This window comes from Notothenia rossii (genome assembly GCF_949606895.1).
Source record: "Notothenia rossii genome assembly, chromosome: 4".
Classification (NCBI taxonomy): Eukaryota; Metazoa; Chordata; class Actinopteri; order Perciformes; family Nototheniidae; genus Notothenia; species Notothenia rossii.
The window spans coordinates 75,602,495-75,628,173 of NC_136902.1; the positions used below are offsets into that span (position 1 = coordinate 75,602,495).

At 40.7% G+C, this 25,679-nt stretch overlaps 2 protein-coding genes across 2 annotated transcripts in view; both read left to right on the top strand.

Moving 5' to 3' along the window:
• The first annotated feature begins 1,640 nt into the window (after positions 1 to 1,640).
• On the top strand, positions 1,641 to 3,446 carry LOC307038066 (uncharacterized protein). The gene is made up of 3 exons (XM_079679360.1): positions 1,641 to 1,970; positions 2,188 to 2,285; positions 2,796 to 3,446. The coding sequence occupies exons 1-3, from the start codon at positions 1,721 to 1,723 to the stop codon at positions 3,213 to 3,215; spliced, it is 768 nt and encodes a 255-aa protein (XP_079535486.1). The 5' UTR covers positions 1,641 to 1,720; the 3' UTR covers positions 3,216 to 3,446.
• A 2,922-nt stretch (positions 3,447 to 6,368) lies between these two features.
• Positions 6,369 to 25,679, top strand: part of dhx36 (DEAH (Asp-Glu-Ala-His) box polypeptide 36) — a 34,794-nt gene continuing 15,483 nt past the window's right edge. Inside the window, 8 exon segments of the mRNA XM_079674708.1 lie at positions 6,369 to 6,986; positions 8,153 to 8,310; positions 8,764 to 8,856; positions 8,999 to 9,209; positions 9,567 to 9,605; positions 9,767 to 9,937; positions 10,123 to 10,202; positions 13,408 to 13,482. Of these exon segments, the coding sequence (XP_079530834.1) occupies positions 6,699 to 6,986; positions 8,153 to 8,310; positions 8,764 to 8,856; positions 8,999 to 9,209; positions 9,567 to 9,605; positions 9,767 to 9,937; positions 10,123 to 10,202; positions 13,408 to 13,482 (1,115 nt within the window). The 5' untranslated portion in view covers positions 6,369 to 6,698.

A 25,679-nucleotide genomic window follows, 5' to 3' on the forward strand; every position in this document is an offset into this window, starting at 1 on the left:
AATTATACTTTGTACAGATATTTGGTGATGTGCCTTTGTGGAATGAGAATACATGGAGAAAAACCGGAAGGCAAATAGCAATAGCAAATCAGGTAAAATTTTTATAAAGGGCATATTGCAGAAAAGGCAAATAATATAAATAAAACTTTAGTTATCAAAGGACCTGGACAGAAGCCATTCCAAATGTTTTACCATGTCTCTCTGATACAAGGATTTACACCTCCCACTCACAACTTCTGATTTTGCTGAAGCAAGAAGGTGGAGGTAAGCCTGGATTGAGAAGTAACACGAGACCTCTACTCCAACACATACAGGCCTATGCCAGGAGAAAAGAAAAAACAACCAATGTTAAAATATGATGCTTTTCATCTTGGTTAAATAATTTATTACGGTCAGAGATCCTGTGTTTGCAGCAGCCTTGAGGGTATATGAAAACAAGGTGTGCAGGAGAATCATGCATCTGCAGCATCATGAGAGTAGGGGGAGGGGGCTAGCATGCGAAAGGCCTTTCTTCACTCACATCTTCGTGTTTCCACAAGCTCTCTACTACTCAAAAGGCTTCCTCATATCTCTCCCTCCTGACATATCTCTGCTATATTCTCAGCTGGTTATTATACTCTCCTCTTCTAGTGTTTTCCACTATTTTCCTGAATTTATTTACTCTCTGAATCCATTGAGATTTAAGTTAGGCTAATTCCAGTTTGTATTTCCTGCTGAAATAGAGGATGAAGACTGAAAAAAACATTAAAAAGGCTTATCTCTCACACAATGTGACAATAGTTAATTTAATCTGGAAATTCTATTTTCACTGTAACTGAGCTGCTGTGTAGCTGCATTTCTAAAATGGTTTATAACACTATGCATGCTGACATGAACACATTGTCACATCCTAAATGATGACACAAAAGGGGAGTGTGTGAAGAAGAGAAATAGATTTAAAAGTGGTGATGCATGATATTTCATGACAGATGAGGGTGGGATAAATCCACCGCAAATGACGCTCACACCTTTCATTCCTGTTTATTTTCTCTTGTCCCTGCAATCTTAGCACTAATTAGGTGAATATTGCTTTTATTTTTAAAAGACAACATTTAGAAGGAGAGAGTAGAACAAACGCATCTCTAACCCATTTAATATTCTAGCTAATTTAAACAAGAGGTTTCTCCCAATTAGAGATATGCTCCAACTGTGGGCATTCATTAACAAACAGGGTGAGTGAAGGGTGAAGAATAAAATAAATGTAAAATAGAAAATAAAATAAGAAACATAACCCGTTATTGATTGCATTAAATCTGTTGCCTTCCAATTGTAAATCACTGACTCTGAAAAGTGTTGCCATGTTTGTTTTCAGACTTAGACATGATGAGTTAAGATCAAGCTTCACATTACAGACGTGATGTAGTGTCAAGTTAACAATAAATTGCTCGAGAAAAATTGTGTTTTAATAATAGGTAGCATAATTAGTCCAGTGGAAAGCTGCCGTTTTAAGGCCCTGACACACCAAGCCGAAATCGGCCGTTTTCGTTAGTCGGACGACGAAGCGTGCCCTGTCCCCCAAAACTCAATTTGGTGTGTCTCGCACATGGGTCCCGCACCGTCGGCCGTGACACGGCTTATTTGGCCTTTCATGGCTGACGCATGTTGAATCGGCCATGCGTCGGCCGCAGGCAGTCGGCCAAAGAAATCACTCCGATTGGCTGTTCAGCTAGCGAATCAGTGCATGAGAAGCGAAACGGAAGTGAGGGACGTAAACAAACGATTTAAGAAGGCACACACAGAGACGGCTATTCATTTTCATCTCATCGGTTTATTTGTCATCATGGCGATCTGGAATGAAGCAAACGAAGACCTGCTCATCACCTTGATCCAGGAGAGGCCAGCTCTGTACGACATTACAGAGAAAAAGTACTCGAACCGAGTAGTGAAAACCGGACTCTGGCGAGAGATTGAAACTCAACTTGGTTTCTCAGGTAAGATTCTCTTTTTCTTTTTTTTCATCAATTGAGCTCTTTAGCAGAAACTATTTTTTTTTTATTGTTTGCCAGCGTACGTGAAATGTAATTTTTTATTTCAACCTTGCTTTTTGTTGTTATCTTGTTGCTAGCTGTTGCTACTTGTTTGGCACTGCAGATATGAATTGGCTAGCAACTAGCCACAATGCTTACATCGTTTATTTGTGTGCTTCAGAGAAAGAGCTGAGGAAGAAGTGGGATTCTCTGCGATCTGAGTACACCCGGTACAGGAAACTTGCCTGGAAGGAGAGTACTTCGAACCTCACCATCACGGTAACTATTTTATTTGTTGAGTACAAATACGTGTTTCTTGCTTCTTTCATTTGCAAAAACATTATTTTCATTCATTTGGTGGTTACAGTGGTAAATATAACAATAACAGAATAATATATATATTATTGTATTATAATTATTGATGTGCTCTTCACCTTAATGTTGCAGCTGGTAAAGGAGGAGCTAATTTAAATTACATTATATACTGCTGGGTAGCTTATGAAATTCACCATGGGATCAATAACGTTTTTATCTTAACCTATAATAATACATGATAAAATATGTCTTGATTATATTTTGTAGTGTTCTGAATCTTCTAGAAGTATGTCTTTAGCATCTGAATAGAGCCATCACAATGTGTCTACAATGTGCCTCTCACACTTGACCACACCCCAAACTAATGGCCCACACATTTCAGTGTATCGTTTTGTTTGGAATGCTTCGTAAACAGTTTTAAGAAGCCATGGTATTAAATCCAACTAACTGTGAATTTATTTTACATTTTTTAAGGAACGTCCGGTGGCTACAGAATCACCCCCCGGTGGCACCAGCAGTGGAACCTCGACCAGCACCACTGAAGAGCCCTTCAACTTTGATGCTGAGCCCTGCACTCCCCTGGCAGAATCCACCATCTGCACCACACCGGCACTGCTCAGAGAGAGGCCAAGCACACTCAGCACTCGAAGGCCTCCGGCGAAGCGCAGGATGATGCAGGATTCGCAGGAGGAGTCTGTCGTTGAGGCGTCAAAAACATTGCTGGAGGAGATAAAAATAAGACTTGCACAGTTGGCCCCGAGTAGACTTGATGAAGAAATCGCGGCCCATTCCAAAGTGTTTGAGCACAGACTGCGGCAGTTGCCACCTCATCAGATGCGACGCTTCCTGAATCATGTGCAAAATACCTTCTTCAAGTGTTTAGAGGAAAATTAAACCTCTAGACATTTCACTTATCTTTTCTTCACATGTGACTCGTTTTTTTGAACATAAAGTTCACTCATTTTTGAAGATGTGGCTAATTCTTTTTACAGACAGTTGTGGCAATAACATTTTTTTTTGTATTGCATAGTATTTTTATCGTGTTTTTATTGTATTTTTGTTGATTGTTTACTTTTTGTATTATTATTATTGTTTATTTTGATAATAAACCACTTTTTAACGATATCGCAAATTGCAAAACCTTATTTCGTACCTTCATACATTCATACCTCCATACATTCAATTTAGCAAGAAGTGGCCATTATTCCGATGGGTGTTTCTGCAGGATAGGCAATGCTAAACTTTATTTCGTACCTTCATACTACAGCCATTAGATAACACAACATTAGAATGATTTCTTTCTGCTTCAGAGAGCTGAAGTGGAGGAGCTGATTTAAATTACATTATATACTGCTGGGTAGCTTATGAAATTCACCATGGGATCAATAACATTTTATCTTAACCTATAATAATACATGATAAAATATGCCTTGATTATATTTTGTAGTGTTCTGAATCTTCAAAGTTAACTGAAGTTATCAAATAAATGTAGCGCAGTATAAAGTACACTGAATGGGAGTGGAGCAGTAGTATACAATTGCAGGATTAGTCTCAAGTACCTCAACATTGTGCCTAAGTAAATGAGATGCTGTCTACCGCTGTTCATTGTTCAAGATTGAAATGTAAATGTGCAAGACGGTTTTCTGCCCCTCTATTCACATGTAGCCTTTCATACGTGATGGTTTCTTCATTCTCGAACTGTTGTGGAGCAGAACTATAAAGTTGCAGGATTAGTCTCAAGTACCTCAAGATTGTCCTTAAGTACAGTGCCTAAGTAAATGAGATACTGTCTACCGCTGTTCATTTACCTATTGTGAGTCGCCTCGGATAAAAGCATGGAAATTTAGCAAGAAGTGGCCATTATTACATTACATACATTACTGACTCTCTAATAAACTACACACCCGCCAGAACACTGCGATCATCAGATGCAGGTCTATTAACTGATTTTATAGTATGTCTGCACTTTGTGCTCATATCATTCATGTCTTTTATATTCTACTAAAACTGAATCAATCCAAAAAGAAGGTGGCCTGTTGGGATTACTATATTTATCTATATATATATATAAATAAATAAATAAAACAATCAGTGTAAAACAAGCAGCAAGAGCAAAGCATAAAGTGGGATAAAATAATGCATATATATATTGTTTTACACTGATTCTATGTTTTATTTCTTACTGATGTAAAGCACTTTGAACCGCAATCCCCTGTATTAAAGGTGCTATACAAATAAAGTTATTATTATTCAGATGGATGTTTCTGCCCCTCTGTTCATTCTCTCATTATCCTCCTCAATCTACCTAGAAGTATTTTAATGTTGTAGCTGTTACTATAACCAATACTAATGCTAGGGCTGCAACTGACAGTTATGTAGGCACATTTGTATTGTTTATCGCTGTGTGATTAAAAGAATAAACACAAATAGCAGGATAGGGAATTCAAAACTTTATTTCGTACCTTCATACACACATAACACAACATTAGAATGAGCTTTTATCAACTCTGAAATTATGATAAATCCACATGACATTAATACAGAGCGGGCAGAACCCAAATCTGCATTCAAAGAATACACTTTACCAAAGCTTGAGGAAAATATCACAACACAACCCCTTTATGAGCCAAACCACCATGAGAGAAAAAGATGGTGCTACATCTTATCCCACTGAAAATGTACTGCACTGATACAGTTAAAATATTGGCATAGTTCATCCCTGTGATGCTTGGACAGACTAAATGCTTTTAATCTGCTGATATATGATATTCAACACAAAAGAGCAGAGCCAGGGCCCTGTAGGTGAGCAGTCATGGTAGATTTTTTTCAATTCACTGTAACCTTTAAGGCCCAGATAAAAGTCTTCTTCCCTGATGTGAGCCGATTAAGGCAGTTAGGTTTTTAGAGCATCATTATTCATTTATTTTCACATCCTTGCTTATTCAGGGTCTCCAAATTAGTGATTGAATAAACAATGGTTTATTTCCTTAGATTATATTATGTATAAACAGTATACTCAGACAGGCATTACAATGCAGTGGAATAATAATAAATGCACCAGAAAACATGCCTGATAGAAGGTCTAGGGTTAAATAAGACCGGGAAATTAAAAGGAACAACTGAAACAAGGTTAAACAAAAAGGTTGTTGGTTAAATAAACAGGGGCACAATCTAAAGCAAGACAGGAAGCTAAACAACTAAAAAGGAACATATTATAAAACATAAGAGCTAAAACTGTTATAAAGACAAATGCAAAACAAGCTCAACCAACCAAAAGTAAGTAAGCAAATCAATGGCATGAAGCAAAAACAAATGTAACATCATAAACAACACATAGTTAGCAAAACAAAAACAAATCATAGCAAAACAAAACAGCAGCAGGTGAACTATGAAGGTTAAAAATGTCTCACCATTTGGAATACAAATATTTAAGGTTCTGCCCTATTGACCACAGGAAGAAGTTTTGGAACACTAATGAGCTTCAGGACAATCGGCTAGGAAACAGTAAGTGATCATAAAATACTAGCAGAAATGAGACCAATGTATCCATATAATCGGTTATGAAGCCTACCTTTACCAGCGACCATGACAGTAGAGCCAAAGGTAAAAACCAAAGGCCACCAGATGCCTTTTATACTCTGCTCTAATGAGGGTAGAGGTTTGGGAGGAGTCAGGCCTTGAGCTGCTTTCAGGAGCACTATTCGCTACATCATTATTTATTTTAAATTAACAACTGAAGATCAAACCAAAAAAGGTTTCCCAAAGAGATTAAATAAACCTAATTATCCATATATTTTGCTGATGGTAATCGATAAGAAGCATCTGCTTTCAGTATTAAGGAATAGTATCAACTCTTATAAAATGGAGATTCTTTAAAATTGTTTCCATTTCAGCAGATTGTAGCGTATTACTATCTATTATTCCAAATATAAATTGATAAGCCTCATGTATTATCCATCAGTGAGTAAATACCATAGGTAAATACATTTAGAACAGCGAGTGTGGAAGGGGGTGGCCAACAACCAATCACAGAGCAGAACGACAATAGCAGGCAGCTGAATATTCTGACGCCGATTCTGTGCGACATGCCGGATAGAAACGAGAATGAAAAACATGCGAAGTGATGCTTGTTGACAGCATCATTTGAGTTTTTCTTTATTTACCTTCTACACGTACTGTAGCTATCCTGACATTAACTGTCAACAACAACACGTTAAGTGTTGCCTCGTATGTTTACCTTTAGTCTCTGGTCCATAAGTCCATCTATCTTAGCAGCACTAGCATTAGCAGCTAACCCTACAAGACATAGTAACGTTACTCACACCACATTTTGACAGCGTTTTAGTATTTAAATCTGCCACCGCTGGTTTCTGCAGTATGAGTCATGCATATGGTGGCGGGGGTGGGAGAAGAGGTGGAAGAGGAGGTCGAGGAGGAGGTCGTGGAGGAGGTCGAGGGTACAGAGATGGAAGCAGAGATGGAAGCAGAGAGAGATGGGACAGGGGAGGCGGACGGGGCTCAGGGGGACAAAGCTCGGACTTCGACCAGGACCCAGGAGGAGGGGGACAACGGGACCGGCCTCCCCCACACCTGAAGGGACGGGATATCGGTATGTGGTACGCAAGATACGGAGCCGTGAGGAGGAAGCAGGCCGACCGGAGATCGGTATGTGTTTGGATGACTGATCGTGCACATTGTGTTGTCAGTTTATTAGAAACAGAGGTCTGGGCAGTCCGCACCTAAAGAGGTTGGAGGACAAACTTAAGTAAAAGTAGAAGTACCAGAGTGTAGGAATACCCTGTTACAAGTCCTGCATTCAAAGGGTTACTTAAGTAAAAGTACAAAAGTATTAGCTTCAAAGTAGACTTAGTAAACGTCCTCATTATGCAAATTGGCCCATTTCAGAATAATATATATAATGTGTTTATCAAAGCTGGTAAGACTTTGTAGACTACTGGGTTGCTTGTGAAATGTCTCCAGCGTTCAATAAAGTCTCATTTTAGTGTTGATTATATTTTACATCATTAATCCAAATCTGCAAAGTAACTAAAGGTACAACATATTGTAGTGGAGTAAAAGTACATAACATAAGTAGCATAACATGGAAATACTCAAGTCAAAATTGTACTTAAGCATAGTACTTGAGTAAATGTAATTATTTACTTACAGGACTACACATATATAATAAACACTAAAGTTACAAAGAGGTGACAGCTTATTTCTATCTCTGCTAGAAAAAAGCTCTGCCCTCGGAGCCCAGGTGTCAACTGCAAAGTGTGTGGCATACGCTGATTTTTAATGGAAAATGGTTCAGATCAGAAAGTCTATCTATAGATATTGTGCAGAATAGCAACACTGATTGGTGACCATCCATATCCTTACACATATTGTATCTTGATTAATATTGTGATATACAATAGCCTGAACAAACTTTGCCTGAATGTTTCCAGCCTTCATTCATACAACTGTATTATTAGGATCTTAACAAAGCCAAAATTACCCATTGATCCAATACCGTATGAATACTGCTATTTGTAGATGTATTTGCAGGGTTTTGATTCAGCATCGAAAGGGTTGAGGGTGAACCAATGTAGTAGGAGTAGTTAGTGCTAAAGTAGCAAATAATTCTTAAGCCGTCACTGAAATGCAAAAATAACGGCTTTTACATTGATTTCACATTTTCACTGTAAGATTTGTCAAGGTGATTAAATGAAAGGATACATTGACATTTTGAACCCTTATTATTGTTTCAAACAAAGACCCTGGTGTCACATTTGCTTAGGCCAATTACAAGATAACGACTCAAAATTCCCCTTTATGTCTGTGTGTAGCGGCCGGTGGTCCAGATGGATGCAGCCAGAGAGCAGCACATTACAAAGCTGCTTAACTCTGTCCAAAATGATCAGCCTGGTCCAGCGAGAGACTGCAGGGATGCAGGAGCCTCTACATCTGACAGCTGGCGGTCAGCTGCCAATAGTAGTGGTCATTGGTGAGAACAGCCTACAAAGCATTTATTTTCAAACTTGCACATTATAATGTTGATTAGGGCTGCTCGATTATGGCAAAAACCATAATCTCGATTATTTGGGTCAATAATTGTAATTGCGATTATTAAATGCGATTATTCATTGACTTTGAAAACATCCATTTATTGGAGAATTATTTTTTGAAAAGTAGGTTTTTAACAGTTGATTACCCTGAACTCTAAGTATAATTCAACTGAAAAACCCCCCAAAAAAAATTGATAAAAAAAAAAAGTAATAATAAAAAAATTATCGTTTTATTTCGATTACGTTGTTTTCGTAATCGCGATTAAAATACAATTAATTGAGCAGCCCTAATGTTGAGCTTAACCTAAAGAAAATGGGAGTATTAGAAAATAACAAAGTTTCCTGACTTATTTGACTGCTGAAACAAGTTTTTCTCTAATTTGTACATGCAGTTACTTTGATGGTGAAGCGTCTGAAGAGGATAAAAAGAAGATTGAGTTCAAGTCTGAAGAGGAGGAGGAAGAAGTTACTCCTAAATCACAACGGTAACTTTTGAAAGCAAGATGCACTGTTCAAAAAATGTAGTTTCCTATTTGATTATGCTTTCTTCAACAATCAGAGAGCAACCAATATAGTGCTGTGATCCACTATATTGTTGATATTTACACTTTGAATGTTTTTGTTTAGTTACTTCTCTACAGCAGTTGTCAAAGATGAGGCTCCAGATGCGTGGGATAAAGACGACCAGCAGGAGAAAGAGGAGAAAGAAAGTCTGAAAAAGAAAGACAAGGAACTAGAGTTCTTGTGTCACGAAGTAGTGAGGGACAGTTCACTGGATGAACGCTTACAGAGAGATCTGCAGAGCAAGAAATCTGATCCAAAGTACAAAGAAATGCTGGTAAGCATTAGGATTACTTTCAAGTTTTAAATATACGACTGTAAAAGGCAAGGCTTTTAATCTACTAAAATAGGCAGTGCATTGTTTGTATCTCCGTCAACTTGTTACGTTGACTGTTATTTTCTTTTTATGTTCCTGCATGATGATTTCTCTGCAAAAAGTGGATTACTAAAGCAATAAAAAGTGGAGTTTAAGAGTGAAACAAAGGTAATTGGAGATAGGACAAGGATCTGAAATGTTTAGTTTGTAAGTTATCACAGGAATATTATCATAACATTCACTATATAAAATGAACAAATCATGAATTATGTTTGGAAATATTGAGGATTTACTAACATGACTTTTTTTTGCCTCCAGAAATTCAGGGAAAAACTACCGTCCTATAACAAAAAAGAGGTATGTTTTACATTGTACTCAAATTAATTAATAATTCAGCGAATAATCTCATCTCCATCATAATTCACATTTCTGCAAAAAAAAAAAACGATTCCTTGAGTTTGAAAAGTGATCATCATTTATCATCACCCTTCTCATTCTCCTCATCTTACCGTCCTCAGGAGCTTGTGCAACTGATCAACTCTAGCCGGGTCCTGGTGGTGAGCGGGGAGACGGGATGTGGAAAGACCACCCAGGTCACCCAGTTCATTCTGGATGACTACATCAACAGAGGAGTGGGCTCGATGTGTCGGGTGGTCTGCACGCAGCCTCGGCGAATCAGTGCCATCTCGGTATGCTCTCTATGTGTCTTTCAAATCTGACTGTGTTGGATTGTGTTGCAATGTGCATACTGAGGATAGATGTGTGATATCATGTTCATGCACACTGTCTGCATGCATAATTTCTGGCGTCAGTCATGTAAATTAGAAAGCTATTCTTTGTGCTGATTATTTTCTTGAATGTATTTTTCTCCCAGGTAGCAGAGCGTGTATCAGCGGAGAGGGCAGAAAGTGTAGGAAATGGAAATTCATGTGGTTACCAAATCCGCCTGCAAAGGTAAGACAGTCTCTTTAAACATATGAGGCATGGAATGAAGTACTGTGATTTAGGGCTGCACGATTTTGGGAAAAAATCTAATTGCGATTTTTCTGACAAATATTGCGATAGCGAATCGATTTGGGATATTTGTTTTTAAGCGACCCAACGGAAGTTTATTGTAAAATGCGGCCATAACTCCGGCTAGGAAGGTCGTATCAACGTGCTCCCGTCTCTAGCACCCCCCGCAGCCCGAGCTACGAGTGAGCTTTCCCAGATGGTTTGTTTCACCAAACCATCTGGGAAAGCTCCATTGGAAGCCATTTGGAAAGGGCAGGCACTTTCAAAAATACTTGGCAGGTGATTGGATCAATCTGTCTATCACCTTCTATCATGGGCCACTTCTGATTGGTTAACAATGGCTGGTACATGTGGAGAACAGCACTTCTGATTGGTGTGGATGACTGACACACAAGAAGAAAAAAATTGTAAAGACAAAAAGTTTTAAAAAATCGCAGGCTTTGCGATTTCATAATTGCATCATTTCAAATCGCGATTTCGATTTAAAATCGATTAATCGTTCAGCCCTACTGTGATTGTGTAGCGTCACCAGTGTTAGGGTTGCAGGTCAACTCTTTGTTTTATTGGTACTGATGATATGATGTTTGAACCACATGCTGTAGATAGTGGCTAGGCCAAATATTACACAGGATACAAGCATTTTCATTGAAAAGTCATTTTAATTCCATTGAAACCATTCTCTGATTTGGTGGCCTTTAAATGTCCTTGGTGCAGTTGTCCTGAGGATCGTGTTTGATTCAAACTGTAATGAAAAAGGCAGTTATAAATATATATATATTAATCTTTGTTTAATTATAAACAAGGTCACATTTGACATGAATCCACCTATAAAGACTGTCAATATTAATTGGTTTCCTTAATGGATGTCCAACATGAAGATAGATGAGAGCACTCTATAAGATACATGAATACCACAGAAAATAGTTTTTTCTGAAGGACAGGACAGGAGACATATTAGTTGGGAATGATCATCTGAGAACAAGTGCATTGAAAGAAATGGACAAAGCTGGGGAGTGAGGCACTTGAGTGGTGAGCAGAGCAGCTCAAGTGAGCTGAGAGTTATTGGAGACAAGAGGGTGCATAAAAATAAAGTGAGTATGGAGTATGAGATAGGATGAGATGGATGCACCAAAAGGGGAATCAAAGACGCAACTCAGCACTGATATGAAGAGAGACTGATACAGGGGATAAGAAGTCAAATTAACTCGGTGCTAGACTGTTCTAAATCTTTTTATGGGATGAGATATCTTTGTGAAGTTGCATCAAATTACTGCAATTAAACTTTTCATGGCAGAATAACTGTCCCTAAAGCACTGTTTTGTATCAAAGCGCTTAAATACAGCCCAAACCATTTAGAAAGGCTCGGCTGTCACCGCCACTGATGGAGACCATGGGTGGCTCTAGTGAATAAATCCAAAAGCTAGAAAATGAATACCAAGCTTTGTTACATTTCTGTTGACGTGCCAGCTCCTCAGACTGATTTAAAAAAAAGTTCACATTGCAAGTACTTGTCTGTCTCTCAGTGGGTCATTTATCTTTGAAAAAAACAAAACACAAATTGGCTAGAAGAAAATACATCTATTTTTTGGGAACTTAGGTTTCATGTGCAGGGAAGAAGTGTATTAGTCTGCACAACTCAGGAAGACAGTCACTGCATTATGTGTATTCTCTCTGGTGCTGCAACACAGCAGCAAATGATGCGTGGTTATAATAATCATAAAGTAGTTGAGAGAAAGTAAGTGTGATAATTCAAAGCTGTCATTAACAGAGACAGTTAAACACTTGTGTTTAGGATGAACATTATTAATGGCAGTATAATGTGTGTAGATAACTGATGAGCAGTGTGCTGAATCAACATGCACTTTTACATTTTAATCTCTTGCTGGCACAGCTTGGGACCTCAGCTACAATCCATTTAGTTGTTACACTAAATGGATTCCGAACTAGACGAAGCGGGCAACTGTTCTGGGGCCTGATGTCTACAGAGAGTCAGCTAGTTTTTACTAATTTAATTGAAATCCTGTTTGGGGATACCGATCAGATGAGAACCTTATGCTGCTTTATTACCTAACTTTGAGGCTGTTTCTGCATATCCTTGGGATAAAACGTAGATTCAAGTGTGTGCTTTCATGTTACATAATACTCATTTAATTTGTGATGAATCAGGTAACCATACCCTGCCACCAGTATTGCATTATTGACAAAGATGTGCACATTTAACATAGAGTGTGATGGTTTGGGTGTCAATAGAGGCCCAGCAGCTGTTTTCCCTGTGGCCCCTCGGCAGATTAATCCAGACAAAACGCCATGAGCCCTGCTCCTTTGTCATTTTCACTTTATAATTAACATGCCCGATGACTCTATTTCTCTGTTATTTGATCTGCTTTCTTGAATGTATTATTTATGCTGTTTTATCATTGCTTTTGGTGAGGTTTAATTATAACCTATAAGCTTTTTTATTTATTTGGTTGTTTATTTTAACACTGTACAGTATGATAATAATTATTCGTAACCCTGTGCTTCATAAAAAGAACTGCTTCATAATATATATATATATATATATATATGTATATATATATATATATTTATTATTGTTATTGCTGTTATTTCTCTTAATGTTTTTTCAGAAATGTCACGTTTGCAAGCATCAATTATATAAAAAGCTTCTTATGTAGTTCAGCTGACAGTAAAATGCATTTGTCCAATGTGTCATAAGAGAGGCCGCTTTGTATGGAATTAAAATAAGTTGAAAGTTATTTCAGTAATTGCTATTCAAGAGAGAAACTTTTATCACTAATACTTAAGCAAAGTATGATTATAAAGATAGTGGGAACATAAATGCCTATTACAGCCAATCACATTTCTGTATCAGCAACATCCATCGCAGCTTTATGCCCTCTTCTTTGTCTTCTGAGCATTCTTTGTCTTCTGAGCATCAAAAGATTTCCGCTGTGAAATACTCTTAGAGCACCCAACTATAAAACTCCTAAAATAGAACAGGAGCGTGGAAATAAAGGAAAGATAATGGGATCTTTTGTTGTCACATTCACACATGTAGGAACATTAACCAGAGACTCATTATAGTATTTTTGTCTTAACTTTATGAAAGGTCTTGATTTGTGTCATTTCTCTCCCCTTTTCTCAGCCGGTTACCACGGAGACAGGGTTCGGTCTTGTACTGTACAACAGGCATAATTCTTCAGTGGCTTCGCTCAGACCCGTAAGTCCCCATTCTGTTTTATCCCCATTGATTTGTGTCTGTGGATGGAACATTAGTATGGGTCCTCATTCTTAAAGTCAGGGAAATGAAGACACACACACACACACACACGCGCGCGCACACACACACACACAGACACACTCACACACACACACACACACACACACACACACACACACACACACACACACACACACACACACACACACACACACACACACACACACACACACACACACACACACACACACACACACAGAGAGAGGGTGAGATAGAGAGTCACCAGTGACTCATCCCTGCATGCTCATCCTTGCATTCTGAATGCATTCGGGAAAAGCACAGAAACTAAGTGAGGGTGCCAGCTTTTCTTGTTGTTCTGTTTCGCTGTTTTTCAAAGTTGGCACGACTCTATTGAGTCACTTAAAGGTCATAATAGCAGCTCTGCGCTTTTAGTGTGCTCTAGCTAAAGCCGCTTTATCACTAGACATGTTAAGGGTCCCATGACATGGCCATTTCTACTGATCATAATTCCATTGTTCCATTCTACTAGAATAGATTTACATTGTTCAATTTTCCAAACTCACATTGGTTTCTCATACAGCATCTCTGTATGGGGTTGGGAACCGAAACTCGGTTCTCAGAAAATGCCGGGTACCGGGTACCCATACAAAATACACAATTTCGTTTCTGCTTAACGGTTCCTAAACGCGGTAGACCCTGTATTCCACCAGGTCCGTCTGCGCCGCGGTGACCCGGTGGAATACAGGGTAAGGGCGGACTGGCCATCTGTGTGTTCTGGAGAATCACAGAACGGCCGGTTGTCAGCGGGCCGTTGACGGCCGGCTCGGTTCGCTGATGGCCGGCACCACCCTTCATTTAAAAACGACATCATGTAAGTTGCGCTGACAGGCGACAGAGGTCCACAGTTGCCCCGCAGCGAGGCTCCCCCCGCCCTCCCGTAGACAGTCCACGAGCTCAGTCACTTCATAACACCAAAGATGGATCACGGTAAACGCTCTAAAGTGAGGCTCCACTACACTAAAAAAGAAAAAGACAAGGCACTGAGCTATGCCTGTGGCAAGTTAATAGCTTGCCACAGGCATAGCTCAGTTAAAATAAAGCACAGCTATTTTGCAATACATTTGTATTGCATTTATATTTTTTTATTTTTAAAAAGGTCAGTTAAAGCTTAAAAGAATAAAGATATTTTTGTTATCTAAACGTTTGACCTCTTTCTTTTACAATTTTGGAATCTAAACGGGAAATCGATAAGAACCGGAATCGATAAGCCGAACCGGAATCGGAATCGGAATCGGAATCGAAACATTTCAAACGATAGCCACCCTAATAGTATGTGTATTCACTCTCTGTCCTAAACGGCTTGTTGGAGCTCCTGCCCCCACCCCTCCCTGTGAGCCCAGTGTGCTCTGATTGGTCAGCTCGCCCACTCTGTTCTGATAAGTCCAAATCCTTTGGAGGAGGACGCAAACAGGCAGCGAGACGTGAATAGAGTCTGCGTTCAGATTTTGGTGGAGAAGCTGGTCACGCGGGCCTTCAAGAAATCTAAAGTGAGGCACACTATTGTGGACCACAGGGACATCATTAACCTGTTAAGACCCATAGCCCCCGGGGGCTTTTCATGAAATGTTCACAAAACTGTGTCTCAGGGCTTCTTAACACGCACGCATGCACACACACACACACACACACACACACACACACACACACACACACACACACACACACACACACACACACACACACACACACACACACACACACACACACACACACACACAGGGATGGGTACAGAGCCCCGGTTTTAATTCGGGGCCCCGGGGCTGCATTTGAAAGACCGTAGTACAATTAAGCTCCGACGTTATCGGTCTTTTTATCGGTACCGGAGACATGTAAAAATATGTCATATATATTATTGCTACACAAACATTATATTGTAGTTTTAGTTTCGCCAACTCTGTTTCTAATATGCAAAAAGACTGCAAAAGGCGTCTATGATTATGTTTAGTATTTTTAATCTTTCCAATCCAGACGAGAGATCTCTCTCCCCCGTCTACGTGCGAGGGGGCGGGGCAGTTTACACACACGCAGCTGCTCCATGCAGCAACACACGGAGGAGATGGCGGAGAGAATGCGCTCCGAGGTTTGGTTAAACTTTACCCGTCTCGATTTGGACAATGCTCGTTACCAAAAGTGCAATAAGAGTTTAGCATGTAAGGGCAGTAACACAAGCAATTTGTCTAAACATTTAGCAAAAGTGCACCACATTCAGACGGAGGAATGCACCGGGTTCGACTGTCTTTCTGGTAGCTCTGTAGCCCCGAGTAACATTTCCACGTCAGGTAATATGTATGCTACCAGCAACACATGGAGTTAACTCAATTATCAGTGATGCAAACTTGTCACCTTTCGGTGAAATTCGCCGTTTTGAATCCAAAATAGGTCGTTTGTGTGATTCATGTAGATCTGCAATAAAAATATTTTTGGGGTATGGGGGGGGGCTGGGACCCGGAGTAATCTGCGGCCGTGAGCTGTTATGTGCCATCATGACACGCATAGTTTTCTTTTTTTATATATTGTAATGAAGTGCGAGCTGTGTGCTCGAGTCTTCCTGCCTGTCGGCTCTGCTCATGGATGTATAATAAGGCTCTGCTGCTCCAAGATGATGGTCTAGCTTCAGCAGCTACATTACCTACGGGTGCATTCGTTAATATTAACTGTGCGTCCGGAGTCACTGTGGCACAGACTGGACCGCTGGTGAACAGCTGTTAGAACGGGCCGTTCAGGTGTTCAGAGCAGAGCTCCCTGTTGATTGATTGAAAAGTTTATTAACAGCTTGTATATTGGGTACAATACAGTACAGCTCAAAACATACAATTGTTAAGGGGATGCAGACCAGAGAAAGACTTTCGTCTTGTTTACATCAGGGTCCCCCATTTCCAATTCATCATATCGATATATATATACCTGTCGGAGCGGCAGAGCATGATGGGAACTGAAAAGTTTTTCTGTGGCAATATTATTTAAGGAATCGTTGAGCGAGCTAGCTAGCATACATTGTCACTATCTGCTAACGTTAGCTTTAGCCTTCTATTTCTAATAGTTTTTTTCATAGGCTATAAACAGAGGTGGTATAAGTATATATATATATATATATCTTGTACTAGAGTAAAAGTAGAAGCACACAGATCTTGTACTAGAGTAAAAGTAGAAGCACACAGATCTTGTACTAGAGTAAAAGTAGAAGTACTCAGATCTTGTACTAGAGTAAAAGTAGAAGTACTCAGATATTCTACTTGAGTAAAAGTAGAAGTACTCAGATCTTGTACTTGAGTAAAAGTAGAAGCACTCAGGTCTTGTACTAGAGTAAAAGTAGAAGTACTCAGGTCTTGTACTAGAGTAAAAGTAGAAGTACTCAGGTCTTGTACTTGAGTAAAAGTAGAAGTACTCAGATCTTGTACTTGAGTAAAAGTAATAGTCCCAGAGTGTAGGAATACTCTGTTACAGTAAAAGTCCTGCATTCAAAATGTTCCTCAAGTAAAAGTAGAAAAGTATTCTCATCAAAATATAGTGAAAGTAGCGACAGTAAAAGTAGTCATTGTGCAGATTGGTCCATTTCAGAATAATAGATATGATATGTTTTATAATGATTGATCATGAAAGTGTTCTCAAAGCTGGTAAAGGTGTAGCTAGTCTGAATGACTTTGTATACTGCAAGGTAGCTTGTGGATTTACTCCAGGTGGAACTAAAGTCTGATTTAACACTTGATTATATTTCACTTAATTAATCCACATCTGTAAAGTAACTAAAGGTATTAAATACATGTAGAGGAGGAAAAGTACACCATGTACCTCTGAACTGTAGTGGAGTAGAAGAACAAAGTAGCAAAACATTGAAATACTTAAATAAAGTACAAGTATCTCAAAATTGTGCCCAAGTATAGTACTTGTTGAGTTTATGAACTTAGTTACTTTACACCATGTGGCTATAAAGATAGAAAGACTAAGCCTTGCACAGAGGCATGAAAATACATTTTCAAAATGCTCAAAAGTGCTGCCAAAATTATAAACTGACTGCTACACAATTTAAAATAAATTATTTTATATATTTCTATAAGATGTGACTCTTTGGCCTTCTGTTATTATTAACACTGCTGCTTTAGTTGTTCTGACTGCTAAAATCCTCTGTCATTCCGTGGGGTGGGGGAGCCGGGGGCTCGGATCCTTGTCACCTTTTTCATACCTGATGAGTTTGCATCCCTGATTATACAAACATGGGTTAATGATTAGAGGTAACTGAGTTATTTATTTTGTTAAAGTTTCAGCTATTCTGTCATCAGATTATTTAATACGATTTGTTGAAACATTGTTATTTCTTTTGATGAAATAAAAAGTTTGTTTTCCTCCAAAAGAACCGATAAAAGTACCGTTAAAAGACCGGAGCACTAAGCGGTATCGATAAAAGTAGTAGTACCATTAAAAACTTAATGATACACACACACGCACGCACACACACACACACACACACACACACACACACACACACACACACACACACACACACACACACACACACACACACACACACACACACACACACACACACACACACACACACACACACACACACACACACACACACACACACACACACACACACACACACACACACACACACACACACAGAGAGACACCAGTGACTCATCCCTGCATGCTCATCCTTGCATTCGGGAAAAGCACAGAAACTAAGGTTGAGGGTGCCAGCTTTTCTTGTTGTTCTGCTTCACTGTTTTTCAAAGTTGGCACGACTCTATTGAGTCACTTAAAGGTCCCATGTCATGGCCATTTCTACTGATCATAATTCCATTGTTGAGGTCTACTAGAATAGATTTACATTGTGCAATTTTCCAAACTCACATTGGTTTCTCATACAGCATCTCTGTATAGTATGTGTATTCACTCTCTGTCCTAAACGGCTTGTTAGAGCTCCTGCCCCCCCCCTCCCTGTGAGCCCAGTGTGCTCTGATTGGTCAGCTCGCCCACTCTGTTCTGATGAGTCCACCACCGTTACAGCGGAACATCAGTGATTATGTGTTACAATGGCGTTAGCAACCAGAAAATGACACCAGTAATGACAAACAGATGAGAATGCCGCGTGGGGTCTGGGTGCCGTGCGCGGCTCGCTGCTGTGAGGAGCGGACAGTGTGAGCTGAGTTACTGCTGGTGTCATTTCCTGGTTGCTGTGTGGGACAGCGAGACATTGCGAATGAACGCGGGAAAGGGGGGGCTGAGGGGGCTGCAGCACCCCCATCTGCGAGGCTCCACTAGCAGCACCCCCCCCCCCCCAGCGCGTCACACTTTCGCCGCTGAGAGTGTGTGTGAGGAGCTCCACGGATTGGACCAATGGGTCCATTTGGGTATGTTCACGTCACTGTACCCAGGAAAAAAAAGAAAGATCTCCAACGAGGCGTTTTGGGGCAGCATAGACAGGTATTTTCTGTGTTAGAGTTGTACTCGCTACAGCAGGGGTGCCGAACCAGTCGATCGCGGTCGATCGCGGGAAGATTCCCAGTCGATCGCGAGATGTGTCTAAAAATAGAACAACAATATTCTGTTTTATCGTTAATGTCCTATAACATAATCTTCCTGTGCCAGAATAATGCACTTGAATGCATCAAAGCTTTGTGATTGGCCGGCGTGACCCCATCGGGGCGGGGCTGGTGGGCAGTCCAAACTAGTTCGCTGAGCTGAAGTTGTCCGTGTCAACAGGAGTGACAGCCCGCACATACACAAGACCGCAAGTATGGCAGAAGCAAAAAAGCCCAAAATATATAATTTTCACTCCGAGTGGGAGGATGATTATGTTTTTATCTATTCCTGTTACAATAGTTGTTATATGTTTCCACACGGACCCGGTTGAGGGGAACACACACCGGAGCAGGCATGCGGATGAAGCCAGGGTGTAAATGTTATGCTACGTTCTATGTAAAAGTTTAATAAAGTGTAAGCAGCTAAAAGTGCTTCAACCGTCCATTCTTGTAATATGAGGGGCAAGAATGAAACATGGTGGCAGCTGAAATTGGAAACTTGGAAGTAAGAGAGCAGTACAAAAGAAAATAAAGAAAAATAACTTTTGCTGTGCAGCTAACCAGCTAGCCTGTAGCTAATAACAAGCAGTGGGCTGGGGAAGACGCTCGTCGGTCGGCCATGGAAGGTTTGAAACCCCCATCAACATTGTGTTTGGTCTCTGGCAATCTTGCAAAGTCATGGAAATCATGGAAAGAGGAGTTTACACTTTACTTGGAGCTTTCTTTGCCAGAGGCAGAAGAAACAATGAATGTGAAATTGTTCTACTACCTGATTGGAGAGACTGGTAGAGAACTTTGTGACACGCTGATGAGTGATGTGACTACAGCCAGGAGGACAGTGAAGAACATCATTGAAAAATTCGATGGACATTGCAACCCCAAGGTAAATGAAACAGTGGAGAGATATCGGTTTTTCGTGAGAAATCAGGGACAGGATGAAAACATTGATACATATGTCACTGATCTAAGAATGTTAGCCAGCACATGCAACTTTGGACAAATAAGAGACTCACTCATTCGTGATAGCATAGTATGTGGCATTATGGATTCAGGACTGAGAGAGAGATTGCTCAGGGAGGGCAACCTGACATTGGACAACTGCCTACAGTTGTGCAGGGCTACAGAACTGTCACGTGAAAATAGTAGAACCCTTGCAAGACATACAGTGGAGGAGGTGCACATGATGAAACAGACAGCATGGCAGGATAAGAACACAAACACAGTTTCATGCAAATTCTGTGGGATTACACATGAGAGGGACAAGAACAAGTGTCCAGCCTTTGGAAAGCGCTGCAAAAAATGTGGTAAAGAAAATCATTTTGCTGTCAAATGTAAAACCACACAGGATAAAGACAAGAGAGGAAGACAAGTACACCAAGTGACTGAACAGGACAGTGAGGAATATGACGACATCTTGAGTGTCACCACTGCAGAGATACTGACAGTGACTGGTAAAGAGGCCGGGGAGGACAAAGCCAAGAACAGCCAGCTTTTCGCAGGGATGCTAATCGGCAAGGAGCTGGTGAAGTTTCAGATAGACTGTGGAGCTAGCTGTAATGTCATCCCTGTGAATCTATTGAGCCCTGAAACTCAGCTGGAGAGCACTAAGACAGTGCTGGTAATGTACAACAAGACCAGGCTGCATCCACTAGGCAAATGCAAGGTGAAGGTGAGAAACCCAAGGAACCAAAAACAGTACCGCCTGGAGTTTGAGGTGGTGAATGAGGACTGTAGACTACCACTGTTGGGAAAGAAGGCAAGCGAAGCCATGAAACTCATCAAAGTACAGTATGAGAACATACTAGCTATTGACAGTATTGTCACTGAAGTGAAATCAGCCCACGGTGGTCTACACATGCAACAAATACAGAAGGAGTACAGTGATGTGTTCACAGGTGACGGCTGCATGGAAGGAGAGTACAAGATCGAGATCGACGAGAGGGTGGAGCCGGTGAAACTCCCCAAACGTTGAGTCCCGGTTGCCATGAAGACTCCTCTCAAGTTAGAGCTGCAGGATCTACAAAGGAGAGAGATCATCACACCTGTGGAGAAAAGCACAGACTGGATAAGTAGTCTTGTCACAGTGCAGAAACCTAATGGCAAGCCAAGAACATGTATTGATCCAAGACCACTGAACAAGGCTCTAAAGCGGAGCCATTTCCCACTTCCTACCATTGATGACATCCTTCCAGACCTGTCGAGAGCAAAGGTGTTCACAGTCTGTGATGTCAAACATGGCTTTTGGCATGTGAAATTGGAGGAGGAGTCAAGCTATCTAACAACATTTGCTACACCGTTTGGCAGATTTAGGTGGCTCAAGATGCCTATGGGAATCAGCCCAGCACCTGAGATTTTCCAGCGGATGCTGACTCAAGTACTGGAGGGTCTGCCAGGCATCTACATCATAGCTGATGACGTATTGATCACAGGAGAAGGTGACACACAAGAAATGGCCTTCAAAGACCACGATAATAAATTGAGACAGTTTCTAAGCAGATGCAGAGAAAAGAATATCAAGCTGAATGCAGAGAAATTCAGGTTGAGGCAGCAGGAGGTGCCATATATTGGACACCTGCTGACAGCAGATGGACTGAAAATTGACCCCGAGAAGATCAGGGCAGTGAGAGACATGCCAAGACCAACTGACGTGAAGGGTGTACAGAGACTGATGGGCACGGTAAATTATCTCTCTAAATTCTACAAACACCTGTCAGATGACTGTGAGATTGTGAGACAGCTCACACACAAGGAAAATATGTGGGAATGGACAGAAATGCACGAAGAAGCATTCAGCAGGCTCAAGGACAATATAGCCAAAACACCGGTACTGAAGTACTATGACCCACAAGAGGAACTGACATTGCAGTGTGATGCTTCAGAAACGGGGCTGGGAGCAGCACTGACTCAAAAAGGGAAACCTGTAGCATTCGAGAGCAGAGCACTGACACCAACCAAAAGGGGCTATGCCCAAATAGAAAAAGAATGTTTAGCTATTGTCTATGGCATGGAAAAGTTCCATCAATACATGTATGGCCGGAAAGTGACAGTACAGAGTGACCATAAGCCGTTGGAGAACATTGTCAAGAAGCCACTGTTAAGTGCACCAAAGAGACTCCAACGTATGTTGCTCAGACTTCAGAGATGTGATTTTGATGTGATTTATGTCCCAGGTCGTGACATGTTACTTGCAGATACATTGAGTAGAGCATACTTGCCAGAGAGCTCATCTGCAGGAACAGTGGAAGTTGAGATTGAGACGGTCAATATGGTGGCCTACTTGCCTATCTCTGAAGAGAGACTGAGCACAATCCGCTCTGCTACACAAGGAGACAAAACGCTACAGACACTTAGCAACACCATTCAGAAGGGATGGCCTAAACATAAGAAAGACACACCGATAGATATCATGCACTACTACTCATTCCAGGAGGAACTGAGTATACAGGATGACATCATCTTCAGAGGGGAGAGAGCTGTCATCCCATATTCACTACAAAGGGACATCACCCGCCGGATCCACTCCTCTCACCTGGGTGTGGAGGCATGCCTCAGGCGTGCCAGAGAATGTGTCTACTGGCCGGGAATGAATGAACAGATAAAAACGTTCATAGGGAAATGTGACATTTGCAGATCAGTTGACACGAAACAACAAAAAGAGACACTACATCCACATGAGGTACCATGCAGACCATGGGCCAAGGTTGGTACAGATTTGTTTACCTTTAACGATAAGAACTACCTCATTACAGTGGACTACTATTCCAACTTTTGGGAAGTTGACTACCTACCTGATACAAAGTCAAGTACTGTGATTAGGAAGCTGAAAGCTCACTTTTCCCTTCAGGGGATTCCGCTTATTCTCTTTTCGGACAATGGGCCCCAGTATTCGTCCCAAAAGTTCCAGCGTTTCAGTCGGCTGTGGGAGTTCGAGCACAAAACGTCGTCTCCTGGATACCCACAGAGCAACGGGAAGGCCTAGTCCGCTGTGAAAACTGCAAAACGACTGATGCTGAAAGCTAAGACGGCGGGACAGGACCCGTACCTGGCTATGTTGGATCACCGCAACACACCTACTCAAGGACTGACTACAAGCCCGGCTCAGGGACTGCTTAGCAGGAGGACCAGAACTCTACTACCTGCTCGGGACAGTCTCCTACAACCCGAGGTGAAACAGACAACACGAGAGCGGATTGACAGGCAGGAGAAGCAAGCCACATACTACAACAGGACAGCTAAGGACATGGACATGCTCAAACAGGGAGACCGAGTTAGAGTTCAGCCTTACGAACCACACACGATCTGGAGGACGGCTACTGTGGTGGAGGCTGTTGACCACAGGTCCTACACGGTGCAGCTGGAGAATGGAGGTGTTCTAAGGAGGAATCGACGTCATCTGAGACGGGACCAGGGCACAGTACCGAGTGTGACAGCCCGTACGGTGACTGTTGACACTCACACGACTCCAGAAACTGTTACAACCCCTGACAGTCATGTGTGACACACAACAGACTGTGACTACCAGAGCTGGCCGACCAGTTGTTAGGCCACAGTACTTGCAGGACTATGCACACTGATATGGGGTCACTGATGTGATGTGACTCAAGGACTTTGGGGGGGATTTAAAAGAAAAAATGTTGAGTGAAAATTGTATTTTGAAATTTGTATTTAAGAAAAAAAATTAATAAGTGATTTTGTAACTACACTTAAAAAGAAAAAGAAAAAGGATGTTACAATAGTTGTTATATGTTTCCACACGGACCCGGTTGAGGGGAACACACACCGGAGCAGGCATGCGGATGAAGCCAGGGTGTAAATGTTATGCTACGTTCTATGTAAAAGTTTAATAAAGTGTAAGCAGCTAAAAGTGCTTCAACCGTCCAGGTTGTTTCAAGAATGAAACAATTCCAATTCAAAGTCCATCTGTCTCATCTGCAATGCGAGCGTGGCTTTATCGAAGAAGGGTAATTTAGGAGCGGCATTTCAAAACAGTGCACACACGCTGCGAGACGGAATTCCCTCCTAATTCTGCCTACGCTCCCAAAAGGCTAAATGCACAGCAGACCATTTTCACCTGGCCCAACAACAAGAGCAAGGCTGCTACCATAGCATCTTATCGTGTCAGTCACCTCCTTGAGAAACACATGAAGTCTTTCAAAGACGGAGAAGTTGTGAAAGAAGTATGGAGGCTGCCGACGCGCTTTTGGGGGACAGTAAAAATAACAGTAGCATTTCAACAGGTTTCTGATATAATAAAAACTCAAGTTAGATACCGTTATTAATCAGCTGTAAGTTTTAGTTTGTTTGAACTTATTCATTGTAATTATTGTACACAATGGTATAAGAATGCAAAACATTAAGATCTGTTCTGTTTAAATTGATTATAGTCTATTATCAATTTCAAGAAACGAGTGTTGCTTGCATCCTATTTTAAAGGAATTTCTTTTTATACTCTACTAAAATGCAACAAAAAATGGGTTTGATTCTATTAATTTTGTCTTTTTTATTGCACTTTGGCAGCAGATTCCTGTGTAGCTTCAGATCTGAGTTGTTTTATTAGTAAGCCTAATTTATACTTTTGTAGCAACACTATTTTTAAAAAATGGCAAAGAAAGGGTTCAGAGTCTTTTCTTTTTTTCCTATGTAATATGTGGCAGCACTGTTCAATGTTTCTTGAAAACATTACTGTAGTATGTGACGTGTGAATAAACTCCAACTATGTATCAACAACACTGTTGTGTAGCTTCAGTTAAATACTTGTATGTGTGTAGATTAGAAAGAGGTAAGATGAAGGATCTGCAGTATTTTATCGTAGTATTCAAGTAGTCATCGTACGAAGGTCAGTTTTACACAAGTAGAAGTGTGTATTTACCTGGTAGTAGGCTGTCAGTAATGGCTACGACTCTCTATTTGGACTGGTAGATCTCTGGCAACTTTAAAAGTAGCTCTCGGTTCAAAAAAGGTTGGGCACCCCTGCGCTACAGGGTGTACTTTGAGGGTGTGTGACTCTGCAGACCGTTTACATGCATAAAAAGCTACATAACACACAAGGGGACGGGTAATAACCAGAGAAGCATGTCATGGGACCTTTAACGATTACCAATGTCTGACAAAATGCTGCAAACGTTTTTGCTGGCATTATGGCATTTTTACCCAGCAGTTGGTTTACAGACTGCAGCTTTGTTTACACTTGTCAGAGTTGGTGTGACTTTTTGTCTCCAGCCATCGCATTAGTGATTCTCTTTTCAGTCCCACACCCCCCTTTGACTCATCATTACAGGTCTTGAATCTACAGATCAGCATATACACCAATTCTAGTTTAAACCCAAAATATATCAATATCTCAGACTGATGACGGAACTACAGGAAAATGTGAATGTAAAATGTGTAAACAAAGTTGTGTGAAGCTTTTTTTTACTTGGCCTATATAAATATGTAATGTGCTAACTGCATATAGACAAATATTGACATATTTTGAAATATGTGGAAAAACAGCCTCTAGGTACTGCATAACTACCGACTTGAACTAAAACCTCTAACATACAAATGTTTTTTTTTCATATACGCTTAACTTTGTAGTAACTATACGGCAAA